Here is a 15,421-nt window from a genome sequence, read left to right on the forward strand (position 1 = left end):
GCTGGGAAGTACCAGAAGGCTTCCAAGCTTCTCTCCTGACCGTGAAACCCCCCAGGGGTGATGGTGGGGGCTCGAAACTCAGACTGAGGACAGACCCTGGCCTCTGGGTGCCAGGAGCCAGCAGCCCCCAGATGGCAGGTGAGTGTGGACAAACCACTTCTGGCCCGGGCATGGGGGCACTCGAGTCACTGCGATAGTGACATGGACACTCATTATCGTCTGCTACACATTGGCCCAATGGGTGAACACCAGGAAAGGGGAGAGATGCTTTTCAAACACAATTTAAAAGCCCACCAGAGCCAGCTGGCCAGATGCGAGGCCCATTTTAGGACGGGGAGCATTTCGTCTCCTCTGCCACGCTGAGAGGCTCCGTGCTAAGCGTCTCTTCTGGAAGAATTTAATTCCGGGCTCAGAGTCCAGGTAAAGAGGTTTCTTCGGGTAGGGCGGTCCTGAAATGAGCCCTTTTATGTCTGCCAGGCCTTGGTTAAGCTTCCTCTCCCCTGAATGCCATTTGGGCACTTTGAAATAAGTGCAGCAAATTAGTCACGAGCTGCGGCAGGCTCAGCCCGTGCTGCTGAGTGGCTTCCGTGAGGCAGCTCTGTGCAGCCCCCACCTCCAGATTGAGGCAGCAGAGGCAGCTGGGCTCCTGCGGGGCGAGAAAAAGCGATTCAAGCCTGGGGGTGGCAGCTCAAGGCACCAGAGCGTTACCTGGATCACAGGGGCATGAAATTAGCAGCAGCGAGCAGGCTGGAGCCAAGAATAGTTTGCCACTGCAAACTTGCAGCCTTTGGACAGCCGAGTTCTGCGGCCTGGGATGTTGCAGGGGAGGCACCCTTGCCCCCGGCATTGGCCCAAATCATTCCTGGGCAGGCTGAGAGGTGAGCCGAGGGCAGGTGTCCCCATTAGAGGTGGGGCTGGTGTCCTTTCTGCGGGTTCCCAGGCCCCCATGCTTGGGGCATTAGCTGGGGAAAGTGAGTGGGTGGACAGCCAAGGGCATTGTGGAGCTGGGAGGGCTGGCTAGGCAGGGAGGGAGGGCCGATGCCTGCTCCAGGGATCAGGCAGAAGCCCAGCACTAGCTAGGCTGGGTGGGGTGGCCAGGAGCCTGAGGACAGAACAAGGTTGGGGGCAGAAGCAGACAGGTATGCCCAGAAAAGTGCTGGCCAGTCAGGCTAAGTGGCTGCAGAGCCCCCGTCAGACCTCTGCACTCAGCTCTAACATCAGCCTCTGGCCCCAGCCCCTCGGGCCATCTCCAGGTCTGGGTTGCTGGGGCTACTCAAGGCTTTCCCCAGCCCTCAGTCCTTTCACACGGCCTTTTGAATCCCTGCCAGAAGGTTCCTGAGCATTTCCAGAATAAGCTCCCCACCTTCCCTGCCCTTCGAAGGCTTTCTGGAGCATGCCTTCTCCCCCCTTGGCAAGATGGGCTCTTGCTCCAGCCCAGCAGCTTCTTAGAGACCAGCACCACTAACTCTCACCTTTCTTGCCTGCATTCTCGTCCTCCTTTACTGCTCAGTGTCCCTACTCTGCCGGCCACGAGCTCTCTTAAGTCTCCCTTTGGCTAAAAACAAAAGCATTTTGACTTTGCGGCCTCCAGCCTCCAGGCCCCGCTTCTCTTCACTCCAAACTCCTGAAAATGTAGTCCATGCCCCGACTGCTAACACTCTACCCCTCCCCAGCTGCCCTAGACAAACACTTCTTTAAAAGGTCCTCTTTGCCGCTACCGGTGACCAAGGCCTGGCCTCGTTCCTCACACTCCTGACACCAATGCCACCCCATCCACAGTGGGTTCAACAGGCCCTCAAATTCCTGTCTACCCAGAACCTCAACGTGACTTATTTGGAAACAGGGTCTTTGCAGATATAACCAGTTAAAATGAGGTCATACTGGAGTAGGGTGAACCCTAAATCCAATGACTGGTGAGAGGTGTAAGGAGAGATGAAGGCACATGGATGCACAAGGAGAAGGCCCTAGTGAACACAGAGGCAGATTGGAGAGATGCTGCCACAAGCCGAGGGATGCTGAGGACTGCTCAGGGGCCCCCCAAAGCTAGAGAAAGCAAGGAGAGATTCCTACCTAGAGCCTCGTTTGCAGCAACCATCCCTCCAGCAGTCCCCGCCTTAGATTCAAAGCTGCCCCCAGCCCCGTCCCCATCCTCTCAGTCCACCTCTGGTCTCCCTGCCACCCAGAGGTGCCTCTTATGCTCCACCCTTAGTTTCCTCCCCTGCCCTGGCTTCCATGACCCCCACACCTCCATCAGTCCCTGCCTCCACACCAATGCTCACAGCCTGCAGGCATTACCACCTGGAGGTCCTGCTGAGCCCAAACTCCAAGTTCCCTGAATCAAGTGCCTTCAGGAGAAATCCCCCCAAGCAACCCCTCCTGAGGCCCATGGCCATCCTGCTTTTCTCAGCCTCCTTTTCTTTTTTTTTTTTTTTAAAGATGACCGGTAAGGGGATCTTAACCCTTGACTTGGTGTTGTCAGCACCACACTCTTTCAAGTGAGCTAACCGGCCATCCCTATATAGGATCTGAACCCGTGGCCTTGGTGTTATCAGCACCACACTCTTCCGAGTGAGCCACAGGCCGGCCTTCAGCCCCCTTTTCAAAGTGTCTTGGTTTCTCCTTTACCCTCACCCCGGGTCAATCACACTGGCCAGCCCCATGTCCCCATCACCTGACGGTGGCTCACATTCCCACCCAGTCCCCATGACTACCCTCTGCCCACCGGGCACCAGCCACTGCCCCAGGCTTCGCACCTCCTCCATGCCTTTACCCGAGCTCCTCCCTAGGCCTGGCGACCCTCTGCTTCCCACACAGCCTTATCTGCCTCTGGGCCCCTCCTCGGTGCACTGTCCCCCTTCTTTTGGGCCCTTTTCAGGACACCTTGGGGCTCCAGTTTGGTTGAATGATAGGGCATGTGGAGGTGCAGGAGGCTGAGGGGGACGGTGAGGGATGGTCTCAGGTAGCAGGCTGCAGAAGGGCTTCTGTTTCACAAGGTCCTAGGGAGGATTCTGAGGGTTTCTGAATGGCAAAGTGGTGTGTCAGTGCTGAGCACAGGAGCAATCACCTGGCAGGAGAGGGTGCAATGAGCGGAGGGGGAGAAGCAGGTGGCAGTGGCTCTTCGTTTATCCGTTCATTGGTTCATTCAATAAATGTGAAGTGTGGCTGACCTAGAGTTCATTCACTTATTCAACAAACAACGGCCAAGCACCTTCACCATGCCCAGTGTGTGCTAGAGGCTGGGGACACCACGGTGCTTTAGGGAGGGAGACAAAGAAGTGGGTAAACAGCAAGTGTAAAAAAAAATTTTAAAAGACTACCAGTTAGGCTAAATGTAAAAATAATAGAAACCAGGTAACTGGCCAAACTGGAGCCTAATGGGGAGACTGATCTTGGCAAAGGTATCAAGAGATGACCTCTCAAAGGAGGTGATGTTTGGGCAGAGACCCACAGGACAAGCTGAGTGAGGGGCGAGGGGAAAGCATCGGAAGGAGGGAACAGTGTACGGTTGGCTCTGAAGCAGGAATGAGTGTTGAGGCAAGCATAGGGGTGAGCCTGGAGTATGGCCAGGGAGAAAGGCGGAGAGGGGGAGATGAGCTGGCAGGCCCACGTGTCCAGGCTGCGGTGAGAGTTTGGATCTCATTCTGCGTGTGACGGGAAGACACTGCTGGAGGCCGGAGTGGAGAAACTTGGTACCAGCTCTCATCACTGAGCTCTCCCATGCTGCTCTTCTGAGCACTCTTTGCCCACTAACTCCTTCAATGCACCCCTTGGAGGGAAGATTCATGTTCCAGTTGAGGAAACTAAGGCTCAGAGAGGTCAGGTAACTTGCCCAAAGTCACACAGATCAGACCCAGCCCTCCGTCCCCACAGCTTGGGCCCCTTTATCTGGTGCAGTGGAGGCCTCTCTATTTATGTCTTCAAGAGATCACTTCTTCAGGCTCCACAGAGAATCGGTTGGAGGGGGCAGCAAAGGTGCCAGCAGCCAGAGGCTGAGGCTGGGGTGACGGCCATGGAGGGGAGAATCAGGGAGACTTGAGACATTCCGGAGGTACAATTGACAGGACTTGTTGATGGGTTGAATGTGGGGGTGGAAGGACAGAGGGAAATAGAGGGTAGCCCCTAAGTTTCAGGCTTGACTGATGGGTAGGGTGTGCTGTTGACTGGGCAGGGGAGGGAGTCCTCACCAGTGTAATCTGAACATGTTGGGCAAAGTAACACCTCCACAGTGAGGTTCCAAGCCCTGAACGTGGAACCACGGCGTGTAATCCTGCCGCGATGGGTCTTCCTACCTTCCCCCACCCCCAACTCTCTCATCTACTCCACCACCGACACAACAGCCCCTCACAACACTTAGCGATGAATTCGTCCTTCCCCAAATATTTATTAAGCTCACTAGATATTCTAGGCACAGTGGATCGGCCCAAGTTCCCACCTTCATGGGACTACTGATCCACTCAAGGAGACAGGTGGACAATGCATAAACAAACAGGTAATATGTCAGGCAGTGATAAGTGTTAGGAAGAAGAATTAAGCAGCATAGGTACCTCTATAATAGATCATGGGACACCTGTGCAGGAAAGAACCTTAAGGGAATGTCCAGTCCAGGGGTGACAAAGGACTGCTCCCAGGCCAAATCTGCCCACCTCTTTGTAAATACTGAAACTCGGTCATGCCTGCTGGTCAGCCCATTTTTTTACATATTGTCAAAGGCAGCTTTCATGCTACAAGGACAGTTGAGTGACTGCAACAGAGACTGCGGCCCACAAAGCCTAAAACGCTTACTATCCGGCCCTGTGCAGAACAAGTTTGCTGACCCCAATCTAGTCTAATCTCTTCATTTCTTAAAGAAAGAAACAGAGCCCCAAGTCACCCAGCAAGTTTGAAACAGTCAGAAACAGAAGCCAGCTCTCCTGAATGCCAGAGTCTTTCCACCACGCAGGTGAACAAGGAAAAGAGAAACATTGTTCGTCTCCCCTTTTACCCTGCTTCACCAGGCTGCCTAACAAGGCCAAGCTGGCTGCTGTGACCTTTGTCCTTATTCCCCCTAGATTCTCTCAGGCTGGAATTTTAACAAGCAAAGGAATGGCTCAGAAAACAGACGGAGGAAAGGGTCACAGACACAGGGGCCTCATAAATCCATACATGAGTGATCCCGAATTCCTGGGGGATGAGCTGATTTGAGGCTCAGCCACTGCAGATGCCCGGGCCAGCCTGGTCTTCCTCTTCTGCAGCCTGACCTCTGCCACGTGATGAGGGAAAAAGGGAAGAAGGCCTTCTAAGAAAACTCCCCACCTACTGCATGGCCCCTGCCTGACAGAGGCGGCTTCTGCAGCCCCCAGAAGGCCCCCATGTGTCAGTGTCACAAGGCTGACGACCAGAGACAAGGGCCATGCCCTGTGACATAGCAGTAACAAGGAGGTGGTCTAGGGGTGCTCTAGCTGCTTTCTGTAGAAGGAAATCAGGAAACCCACCAGGAAGAGGGAGTCTTTAGCCACCCCCAGCAGGCACTTCCTCACCAACATGCCGTTCCCGCTGTGGGGAGGCTGTTATTCTTAGGAGGTGCACATGGGCAGAAACCACAGGCTGCTCCAGGCATGCACATGCACACACACAGAAGACTGGCCAGAGGCCAGCAAGGGCCCCCCAGGCACCCGCCGCCATGGCAGATGCCTCCCAGGCCATAACCAAGGTGCTCTGCTTCTCGGTGGAAAGACTCTAATTTGGGTTCTGTTCTCTGGATACGCGTCATGATCAATCACGTTAAAGAGACACTAGAGCACTTAGGGCCCAGGCCATCTTCTGATTTGTCCAGGAAATCGCCTCTGGATTCTAAGGCTGTGTGTAGGAAGAAGTGAAATTGAACGCAGAGAGGGTGCGATCGATAGCCCGGGAGGGCCAGGGAATGCAGTGAGGGTGGGGAAAGGGGGTCATGAGCACGAAGGGAGAAAATGAAGAGAGAATTAGAGAAGTCAAGACCACCAGAGGCATGACTGACAGCATTTCAAGCCAGGCTTTTTCTCTCTCTCTGCAGGACGCAGCAAGAGCTAAAAACAGAAGAAAAAGCCATCACAGGTATATTCATTGGGAATGGCACGCTGGCTGGGTCTGCAGTTAGATTCGGAGGGTGGACAAGGGAATTAAAAAAAAGACACACTTTTGGTTCTAATTTTTAAAAATGGTTTAGAGCAGCCATCCACACCAGCCAAAGCGACTGGCAGCCACTCACCCATACCCTGCATAGGAAGCCTGGAGCCCCTCCCTCCTGCCTGACCCCCAGGCCATCCCTACCATCTCCTTTTCTGAGATGACAAAGCTCAGACAAATTCTGCTGTAATATGCTTTTGTTGGAGGAGGAGAGTGTTTGGAATTCTGCTCTTAAATAGTGGATTGCCAAATGGACTCTATACATCTTTTGTATTTGGAGAGAGATCTGAGCTGCATGAAGATCGAACTGAAGGAGCGTCATGGTCTTCTGCATCCAGAATGTCATGTTTCACAAGGTGCAGCATGTGCCACGGAGGAGAGGCTCCTGGACACCTGCTCCCCCACCAGGTGCCCACATCAGGACCGCCTGGGAAGAGTGCCCACGCTGCACCTCGGGGGATGGAGTCAGCAGGGCGGGGTCTTGGAATCTGGGTTTTGCCAAGAGCCCCAAGTAGTCAGATGCTGATTCAGATACCCCTGGGTTGCAGCCCCAATGCTAGTCTTTGTGCCCACGTGGCATGAGCCAGTTACTTATTGTCTCTACTTTCCTCTCTGTAGAATGAGGACAGGATGCATCCTCGTGGGTGGCTATGAGGTCAGAGGCAGACAGGTAGAACAGGGTTTTTCCAATGGGTTGCAGCCCATTAAAGGATATGATATCCATTTGGTGCATCATGACCAGAATTTTATTTTATTCTCTTTTATCTTTTGCTACCTCCTCCCCTATTACTAAAGGTGAACTGTCTGCATCCTTTTCTGGGACACCCTCCTTTGTGCACCTGAACCCTCTGCCCTGCTCATGGACCCCAGTCAGCTGTGCTCCCTCTTCCTTCTCATTACTGGTGTTCCTTCTCTCCTGGATCATCCGCATCAGCGCACAAACTGCCTGCTATTTCTCCCGCATTAAAAATAAGAGAACAGAACATTCTCACCCGTGTTGACCCCAGTTCCCTGCAGCTCCCACCTCATTGCCCTGCTCCTGTTGAAAGCAAAACTCCTTGAGACAGTTCTCTGGGTTTGCTGTGTCCACTGTCTCTCCGCCCATCCTCTCTCACAGCCTCTGGTCCAGCTTCTGCCTCTGCCCTCCAAGGTGCTGCTCCCCAAGGATCTGCACAAGGTCAAATCCTCCATCCTCATCCTGTGTGGCTGATAAGCAGCATTGCCACTGCTGACCACTTGCTCCTCCATGAGAACTACAATCAGAGTGGAGTTTTCTTTCTTTGAGTGCAGATGCTGCTTTATGAAACTGTTGTCTCCTTTACAGATGCAGATGTTTTGCCAGGAAAAATGTCCATCGTGGTCAAAGTTTGAAAACATTTGAAAATGCTGACATAGAGCTCAGGGATTAAGAGCGTGGACAATGTGAGCTCAGACGGCCCAGGTCTGAGACCCAGTTCTCATTTACTCTGTACCTGGGAGCACATTACCTAGACTTTTTCAGCCTTGGTTCCCTTTTCTGTAAAAGGGGTATAATATCCCTGAGGGCTATAGTAGGGACCAAAAGAGATCATGAAAATGAAACTTCTAGCATACCATAGGTGGCTAATAAATATTCTTGAATTAATGAATGAATCAGCACCCTTAGCACAGTGGCTGTCACATGCTGAGAGCTTAGTAAAAGCAGCTAATGTTGCTGGGATCCAGCGAAGTCCTTGCAGAGCAGCTACCGTGTAGGAGATGCACAGTAAACACCAGGACTTTCCTCCCTAACAACATATGAAGCACTTTATGAATGCTGTCACGTGGGCCTGTGTGGCCCCAAGCCTCACAGAGGGTGAGGGCACTGCTAGGACTGGTGGCCTTCTGTTCCCAAATCTGGGTTCCTCTCAGCTACCCTGTGGTCCCAAGAGACAGGACAGATCCAGCTTTCTCCCAGATACAGAGCTTTTAAAAAAGATGACCCATGACTCTTAAAACTCCTGGAGCAGGTAACCTCCACTCCCCAATTCAGTCTTAGAGAGGTTACTGGGCTGGTCCAGGGCCTCGCAGCAGCACAGAGGAGCAGAGGCCAGGACTGCCTCTGTCCTGCTCTCATGGCTTCAATTGCCTTGGCTCTGCGTCACCCCAGGTGCAAGGACACCCACCTTGAGGCCCAGTCGGCCCTACTGCTCCTTTTCCAGGAGCCTGGGAAATGGGAAGGAAGAGGAAGGTAGATACAGAGCACTGCAGCCTCCTAACCACATCCATTTGGTCCCCCAGTCTCCCCAAAGGGGAGCACTTACCCAGAGGAAGGGCAAAGGCTCCTCCCAGGACTGTCATTGGCTGATGTAGGGCTGCAGGCTTGGTGGGGACCGCACAGCCACATTGAGGAATTAAGCCCAAAGTACTTAGGTTTGACAAGCATCAAACCCTCCAACCACCTACGTTTGTTAAGGGTCCTGTGAGGAACCCCGCAGTCTCTGAGGCAGACCAGGGCAATTCCTTGGACTTCCTGCAGGGTGGCTGCTATAATTCTCCAAGGAGAAAACTGTCCCCTCCACTGCCAGGTTTGACAACTTGACTTGCACTATAGGAATATTCCCCAGAAGGCTCACCTAGGTCTCTTAGAGCCTAAGCTCGTTTAATGGGTGCTCTGGTGGAAGCAGAGAACAGCTGCTTTTTACCCCTGATGTGGCAATCTTTTACTTGGATCCTGGTTTTTGATGAATCTCATCTGGAGATCACCAGGCCCCTCCTCAGACTGTGAATCAGAATTGGGTGGGTGGGACAGGTGGAGTGTTTTTTAAAAGCTCCCCAGGTGGTCCCAAGTGCAACCAGGGCTGAGAACAGCAGATGGATGGACAGGTCAGAGAGCATGCTGGTTATAGGCATGGGCCCTGCTGACCTCCAAATCCCAATTCTGCACTTGCTAGCAAATGACCTTAACTCAGTGGCCTAAAACCTGTGAGCCTCAGTTTCTTCATTTGGAAACTGAGAATGGGAGTCCCTGACTTACCAGGTCATCGTGCTAATGAAGGAAGATAATAGGTCAAATGGTGGGTGAGTACAGGCTTCATGGCAGGGACCTGGCAAAGTCAGCAGATCATCACCAAGACCTCTGATGACCTGTCCTCCAGTTTCCTCTTCTCCAAACTATTTCATCCTGGTTCCTTTTAACTCTTTCTCCCTGGATTGAGGTGCCTGCCTTTAGTCCTAAGGACAGCTCCCAAGTCACACTGTCCTGCCTCTCTGGGGGACTGAGAATGGGCTGGGAGCAATGGGCTGTAAATAAGGGGAGGGGAAGCTCTAGGCCCTCACCTGCTGAACCAAGCCAGCCTTGCTTCCTTCCCTATGGTAGGAACCTCACTTCATGTCTATGCCACCTGAAAGATCAGAACTCCTTTGGTGGTGGCCACTGTGACCCCCCAGATCTTCTTCTGCTCCCTTGCAGAGCTCTGCCATCACTATCTCAGACTGGGGGGATGGGGCTTTCCTCCCCAGGCCCTCATCTGTCTGTCATCGTGGATGATAACAGTTCCTGTCTTCCAGGTGCTGTGGGGCAAAATAAGATAATACAGGTAAAGGGCTGAGAGCAGCGACACCCCCCCCCCACCTCCACAGTGCCCAATACCCATGCGCTGCATGGTAGAACTTGATGGGGACGCGTGGTGGGGCTCTGCGGACCCAGAGGTGGAGTTCCTCAAAGGGGTGGCCTCAGGGGAGGTTCCCAGGAATGAGACGCTTCCATCTCCTGCCCCATTCCTGGGTAGGGGCCCCTCGTAGAAGGGGACAGACAGGGGCAGCACTGGATTGCCAGGCCTGGGTCCCACCCACAACCTGGCCATGTCCTGCCACCTGCTTAGAGATGAGCCCCTGCATGGGAAAGTACACGTGGGGAGGGGCCGTGGAGGCCTCAGGGAAGGGAGTGGCCAGAGGAAGGTGCAGTCACTCTCCTCTCTGGGGTAGAAAGCGGGGCTCACTGTGCTGTTCTTGGCCCAGAGGCAGCCAGTACAGGCCTGCAGGAGACGCTGAGAGGAGGCGAGGAGTCCTCACAGGACAAGGGATGACTTACAAACCCTGGAGCCAGGGGAGAACCTCAGGTTGCAGGGGCGGGGGTAGGGAAGAGACAGCTTGGAAGCTAGGTCCAAAACCCAGCACTAGAGCTCAGGCACCTGGAGTTTCAGGCTAGAAAAGGAGGCCAGACCAAGGGTAGCTTCTCCACAGGAAGGAAGGCCGCTTTTGTCAGAGTGTGGGGTGGCCCGTCTCCAGGACAGTCCCCTACACACCACTCTGTGAGCATCACCAATTTTGTAATCATCCATCCACCTCAGTTCCCTGTAAAATTCTCTACAGTTCTTCCTAGCCGTGTGATCTTGGGCGGGTTACTTAACCTCTCTGAGCCTCTGGCTTTTTGTCTGAAAAATAGGGTTACTAAGACCTGCCTTGCAAGGTTAATGAGAGACAGTGTGGGTGACACCCCTGATGCATGGTGGGCCCAGAGTTGGGCTCAGAAAATGGTGGGTGTTATGGCTTCCCCCACACCATCTTTTCATATCAGTTCTTGCTTGTTTATGCTCTAATTTTTTTGGCCCTGGGCTGACAGGCCTGTGGTGTCTTGATTCAAGGTTCTTATTCCAGAGAACAGAGACAAAAGGGCAGAGTAAGCAGGATGCTTTCTAAACCATCCCAAAATTTGTCCAGGCAGAAGGAAATAAACCAGGGATGGGAGGTGACCCTGAAAGTGACATAATTTGGAAGGGGGGGGTGCCTGACCCAGTAAGAATTTTTTTTTACAAACTCCCCATCAAATGGTATCCATTCCTGGAAAACACAGAAAAAAACATCTAGATGCACAGCTAATTGAGTTGCAGGTGGTGGCTGGAGACAGACCCATTTGACTCTCTCTCTCTCTGTCCCCCAAAGGGGCCCTCAGGTGACAGGGCAGACCAGCTGCCTCTCGCAGGGAAATTAGGAAGAGAGAGGGAAAGAACTGGGGAGGTGGGTGGCGAGAATGAAGAATGAGGCAAAGAAAAATGGCCCACAAAATGCAGAAACGCCCCAGCATGCTTGCTTCCCAAACCCAGACCATGAATCGAGGGGTGACAGGTCTCTCATCTCTGATGCCAAAAGCCAGGAGCTCTGGGCAGCCGCAGGTACTACATCCGCACCTGCCAGCACTTGGAAAGAGGCAATAAAGCATCGTGGCAGGGCCTGGAATGCTAAGTGCCTGCAGCTGGGAAGGGATCACCCTGCAGCGAGAACAGCTTATGGCAAACAGCTGCTGTGCTGTGAGGGCTGCAGCCACTCTTGGGGGCCAGGCCGGAGATGTGGACAGAGGAGGGGCAGGACAGGTACACAATCTAGCCCTGTGCCGGCCAAGACAGGCAGGGATCATCTGGGGAAGCCCAGTGGGCTGGGTGATTTACGAGGCTGGCAGAAAGCTGGGACACTTGAGTCACTATTAAATAAAGGTGGATCATAAAGCACCCCAGCTAAGCTGGCACCTCTGGAAATACACCAGGGCTGCATGTATCTTAGAAGTGTGGGCCACCTCCCCCCAGATGATAATCACGATAATGATGATTATCATTATCACCTTGGAGGGCGGTGCCAGACCCTGTCCTAAGTGCTAACACATATTCATCTCCCTAACCCTCACAACAACCCTAAGAAGGTGGTGGTGGTACCCTCCTTTACAGACCAGGAAAATGGGGCTGGCTGGTTAGCTCAGTTGGTTAGAGTGCTGTGCTGATAACACCGAAGTCTAGGGTTCAATCCCCATACTGGCCAGTCGCCAAAACAAAACATACCAGGAAAATGAGGCAGTGGAGAGAGGTCACAGAACTAAGAGCTAACAGAGGAAGGTTTGAACCCAGAGCTATGCCCTGGCCAGTGCGTCTCACCTGCTACCACACCTGTTAGTCCCCTGAAGGTCTCAGTAACGTGCAGATCCTGACTCAGCAGGGCTGCGGTGGGGCCGGAGACTGTGCACTTCTAACAAGCTCCCAGGAGGTGGTCTGGTCCGAGGACCACAGCTCGAGTGGCGAGGCTCTCGAGTGCTACTCTACATCCTGTGCACGCGCTAGCTGCAGCGGTGGGTCCACACCCCATGCTCTGGCCCCACGAGGCATCTACACGTATGAATTCCTCAGCTAACAGAGAAGGCCCTCACAGGGTGTCAGAATCACGGGGGGTGGGAAGCGGGAATGTGTGCGTGGCGTTGGGAGTGTGAAGTCTTAAAAAATAGCAAGGTCCACACCCCACCTCAGACGAATGCAATCAGAATCCCTAGGCAGGGCCCGGACTGGTATTTTTTAAAAGTCCCCTACGTGATTCAGGTGTGTAGCCTTGGTAGAGTCCTTGAGACAGACAAGAGATGTCTCACTCAAGGTGTCAGATTCATGCCCACACAACTGGAGTTAGGTCAAGGATTTCAAAGGTGCTCTCAGGGAAGGAGTGGTGAGCCACCTCCTGGGCCACTTGAGGGGTATGGCTGGGGTCAGCTAGTGTACTCCCTTGTCCTCCCTGAGGGAACCCTGGAGAAGAGGGGCACAGGCAGGGCAGCTGGCGACACCCATCCTGGCATGCCTTTGGAGACGTCTTCACTTCCCCTATCCACCTGCTTTCAAATGAGGGCAGATAGCAGCCTAGATCACCTGAGGAAACTGAGGCTGCTGACAAGGACTCTGCTTAACCCAACTGTAGCCAGGCTCCTCTAAGCCCTACTCTCCACTAGGCCTTGACTTTACCTCCCACCTCCCCCATCCTGTCTTCAGCCTGCCCAACCCAGTCTTCGCAGCCATTACATCAGTAGGAAGAAGGAAGAGAGGAGGGAATGCCTGTTGCTTGTAAGAACACTTTCTGGAAGTCACACATGTTGATTACGCTTACACTGTGTTGGTCAGACCTCGGTCATGTGACCACGCCACCTGCAAAGGAGGCTGGGAAATATAGTCTTTAACCCTGCTAAGTCAGATTAGCCAGAATCCCCCTCCATTGATAGCGGATCCCCCTGGATATCTGATAGAGTTCCTCTTTGGGAATTTTCTGTAACTCACAGCTGAAATTAATGCTGTTAGATCCATGCCTTCAAAGCCCTGAAGGCATCGACTCTGGATTTCCGGGTGTACCATGCTACACTGCATAGAATCATCATTTGCATTTTCTTTCAGTTAAACAGTACGCTGTCTCAAGGCTGGAACCGTGTCTTATCCATCTGCATTTTCCCCTGCCACATGAGGCATGAGGCCTCACACACAACACAAAGTATGTCTTAGGACTGCATGAAATTCTTTCTACTGTACAACACACAGCTTTCTAAGCCACCTCCATGTTCTCAGCATGCTTCAAACCTCCCTGGAATGGTGCACCCAAGCACAGCCCACCCAGGCTGCTTGCTCTCCACCTGCCTCGCAGAAGAAATGTGCCCTTACCAAGATGTCTGAGTCTTCAGGGTCTTCCCCTGTGGCTGAGCAAGAAGAGTTACGAAGCTTGAACATCCAGTACTCCTTGGCAGTGACAAAGAAGTTCCATGGCAGTAGACTTCCAATGCCCAGGCAGAAGAAGATGATGTAGGCGCCATTGAAGCGGTCCTCAGGCCTCTGTAGGCCAGGAGGAGGGTGGTCCAGCAGCTTCTCAAGCAGTGCCTCCTGGTCAGCTTGGAGAGAGCTGCTTGTGGTTCTGTAGGTGGAGTTCGAACTGTGATGAAAGTCATCCTCTGAGACAATGGCCACTGTGGGAGCAGGGAGGGAAACAGACAGGCAAGGTGAGCAGACACTGAGGCTGGCCACAGCTGGGGTCTCGCCTATCCTACCAAACAACTCTGCCCCCTGAAGAGCGTCACTTTTTAAGGATCAGAGAGAAAGAAAAAATCAGACTTGGAGAAGGACTGGATGTCAGAACTGTAAGTGACCTCAGAGGTGACCCTAACCGTGCAAAGGCAGCACAGGTAGCACACAGTGTGGGACAGGCTACCTGTAAAACACTGCTAACTTGGTCTAAAGGCATTTAACTTTCTATGCAGACATAAAAAAGGGAATTAGGACCCTTGATGGGCAAAGAATAATCTCTAAACTATTTTTGCCTTTGTGTGAAAAAAGTAAGGATCAGGATAGTGTGTAGAATATGCTATTTGTGTGAATAAGTTGCGGGGGAGGAGAGAATATACGCACACGTGTATTTGTATATGCACAGAATATCTTTGGACAGATACATAGGAAATTTCTAACAGCACATGCCTCTGGAAGAGGGAAACTGGGATGGCAGGTGTGGGGATAGGGTGACTTCACTACAAACTCATTTGTACTTTTTGAATTTTGAACTATGTGAATTTATTACGTGCTCAAAAATAAAATTAAAATTATAAATAAAAATAAAGGCATTTTAGGGCCAGACCGTGGCTCACTTGGGGGAGTGTGGTGCTGATAGCACCAAGGCCAAGGGTTCAGATCCCTATGTAGGGATGGCAGGTTGGCTCATCCGGGAGAGCGTTGTGCTGACAACACCAAGTCAAGGGTTACGATCCCCTTACTGGTCACCTTTTAAAAAAATAAATAAATAAAGGCATTCTAATTAAATAATAATTTTTTAAAAACCTGTTGCCTAGAGCTGACTCCAGAAGACAGTGTGTGACCTCTGACAGTCCATTCCCTTGTTTCATTTGTGGGACAACAGAGGTCCCAAGAGCGGAAGGTCGCAGGCGAGGTAAACGGCCAAGCCTGGTTTGCAGCTCCTGCCTGGGTTCCCACCTCTGTTCGTCACATCCCACCAGGAGACACTCCCAATCTGTGGTAGCACCTCAGACAAATGGAAGATTCTGGGCTGCCAGTAACTATTGCCTACATGGTCTTTGGCAAGTCACCATGCATCTGAGCCTCAATTTCCAAATCTGTAAACCTAGGGAAGTCTTTTTTACAAAGGGTATGAACTGCAAGTGGCTGGCAATGCCTGGCTGGTGGTAGTAGCTGTTGTACGAATGTCAGCATCTTCCCCAGCATCCTGGGCTTGTCACCTGGCTGGCTGGCTGCTGAATCTGGCTGAAAGGTAGCATGCCTACTTCTATGCTCTAGATAGCACCTAGGATGTGGCAGCAGCTCGATAAATGGGAAATGTTGCCATAATGCTGAGGATGGGACACTCTGGAGTCCCTTCTGCAGTAGCTACCTCTCTACCCAATAAATCAATGAGTCTTAGCTCATACAGAAGGCTGAGCCTTACTCAGAGCGTCAAGCCAGCAAGAGTGGGGTCCTTCCTCACTGTGGAATGGAAGCACTCCCTCACGTGGGTGAAGAACCCTAAC

At 52.5% G+C, this 15,421-nt stretch overlaps 1 protein-coding gene and 1 non-coding gene across 2 annotated transcripts in view; one reads left to right on the forward strand and one right to left on the reverse strand.

Moving 5' to 3' along the window:
* The window catches only part of SLC29A3 (solute carrier family 29 (equilibrative nucleoside transporter), member 3), a gene marked incomplete at its 3' end in the record, with an annotated part of 35,171 nt that extends 21,318 nt beyond the window's left edge, over positions 1-13,853 (reverse strand). The window contains exon 1 of the mRNA XM_008586630.1: positions 13,557-13,853. Coding sequence (XP_008584852.1) covers positions 13,557-13,622 — 66 coding nt within the window. The remainder of the gene's footprint in view (positions 1-13,556) is intronic.
* TRNAI-GAU lies at positions 11,840-11,913 on the forward strand. The gene has a single exon. It is a non-coding gene; the product is annotated as a tRNA-Ile (tRNA).
* Positions 13,854-15,421: the final 1,568 nt, after the last annotated feature.

The sequence above is a fragment of the Galeopterus variegatus genome, unplaced genomic scaffold (genome assembly GCF_000696425.1).
Source record: "Galeopterus variegatus unplaced genomic scaffold, G_variegatus-3.0.2 Scaffold4055, whole genome shotgun sequence".
NCBI lineage: Eukaryota > Metazoa > Chordata > Mammalia > Dermoptera > Cynocephalidae > Galeopterus > Galeopterus variegatus.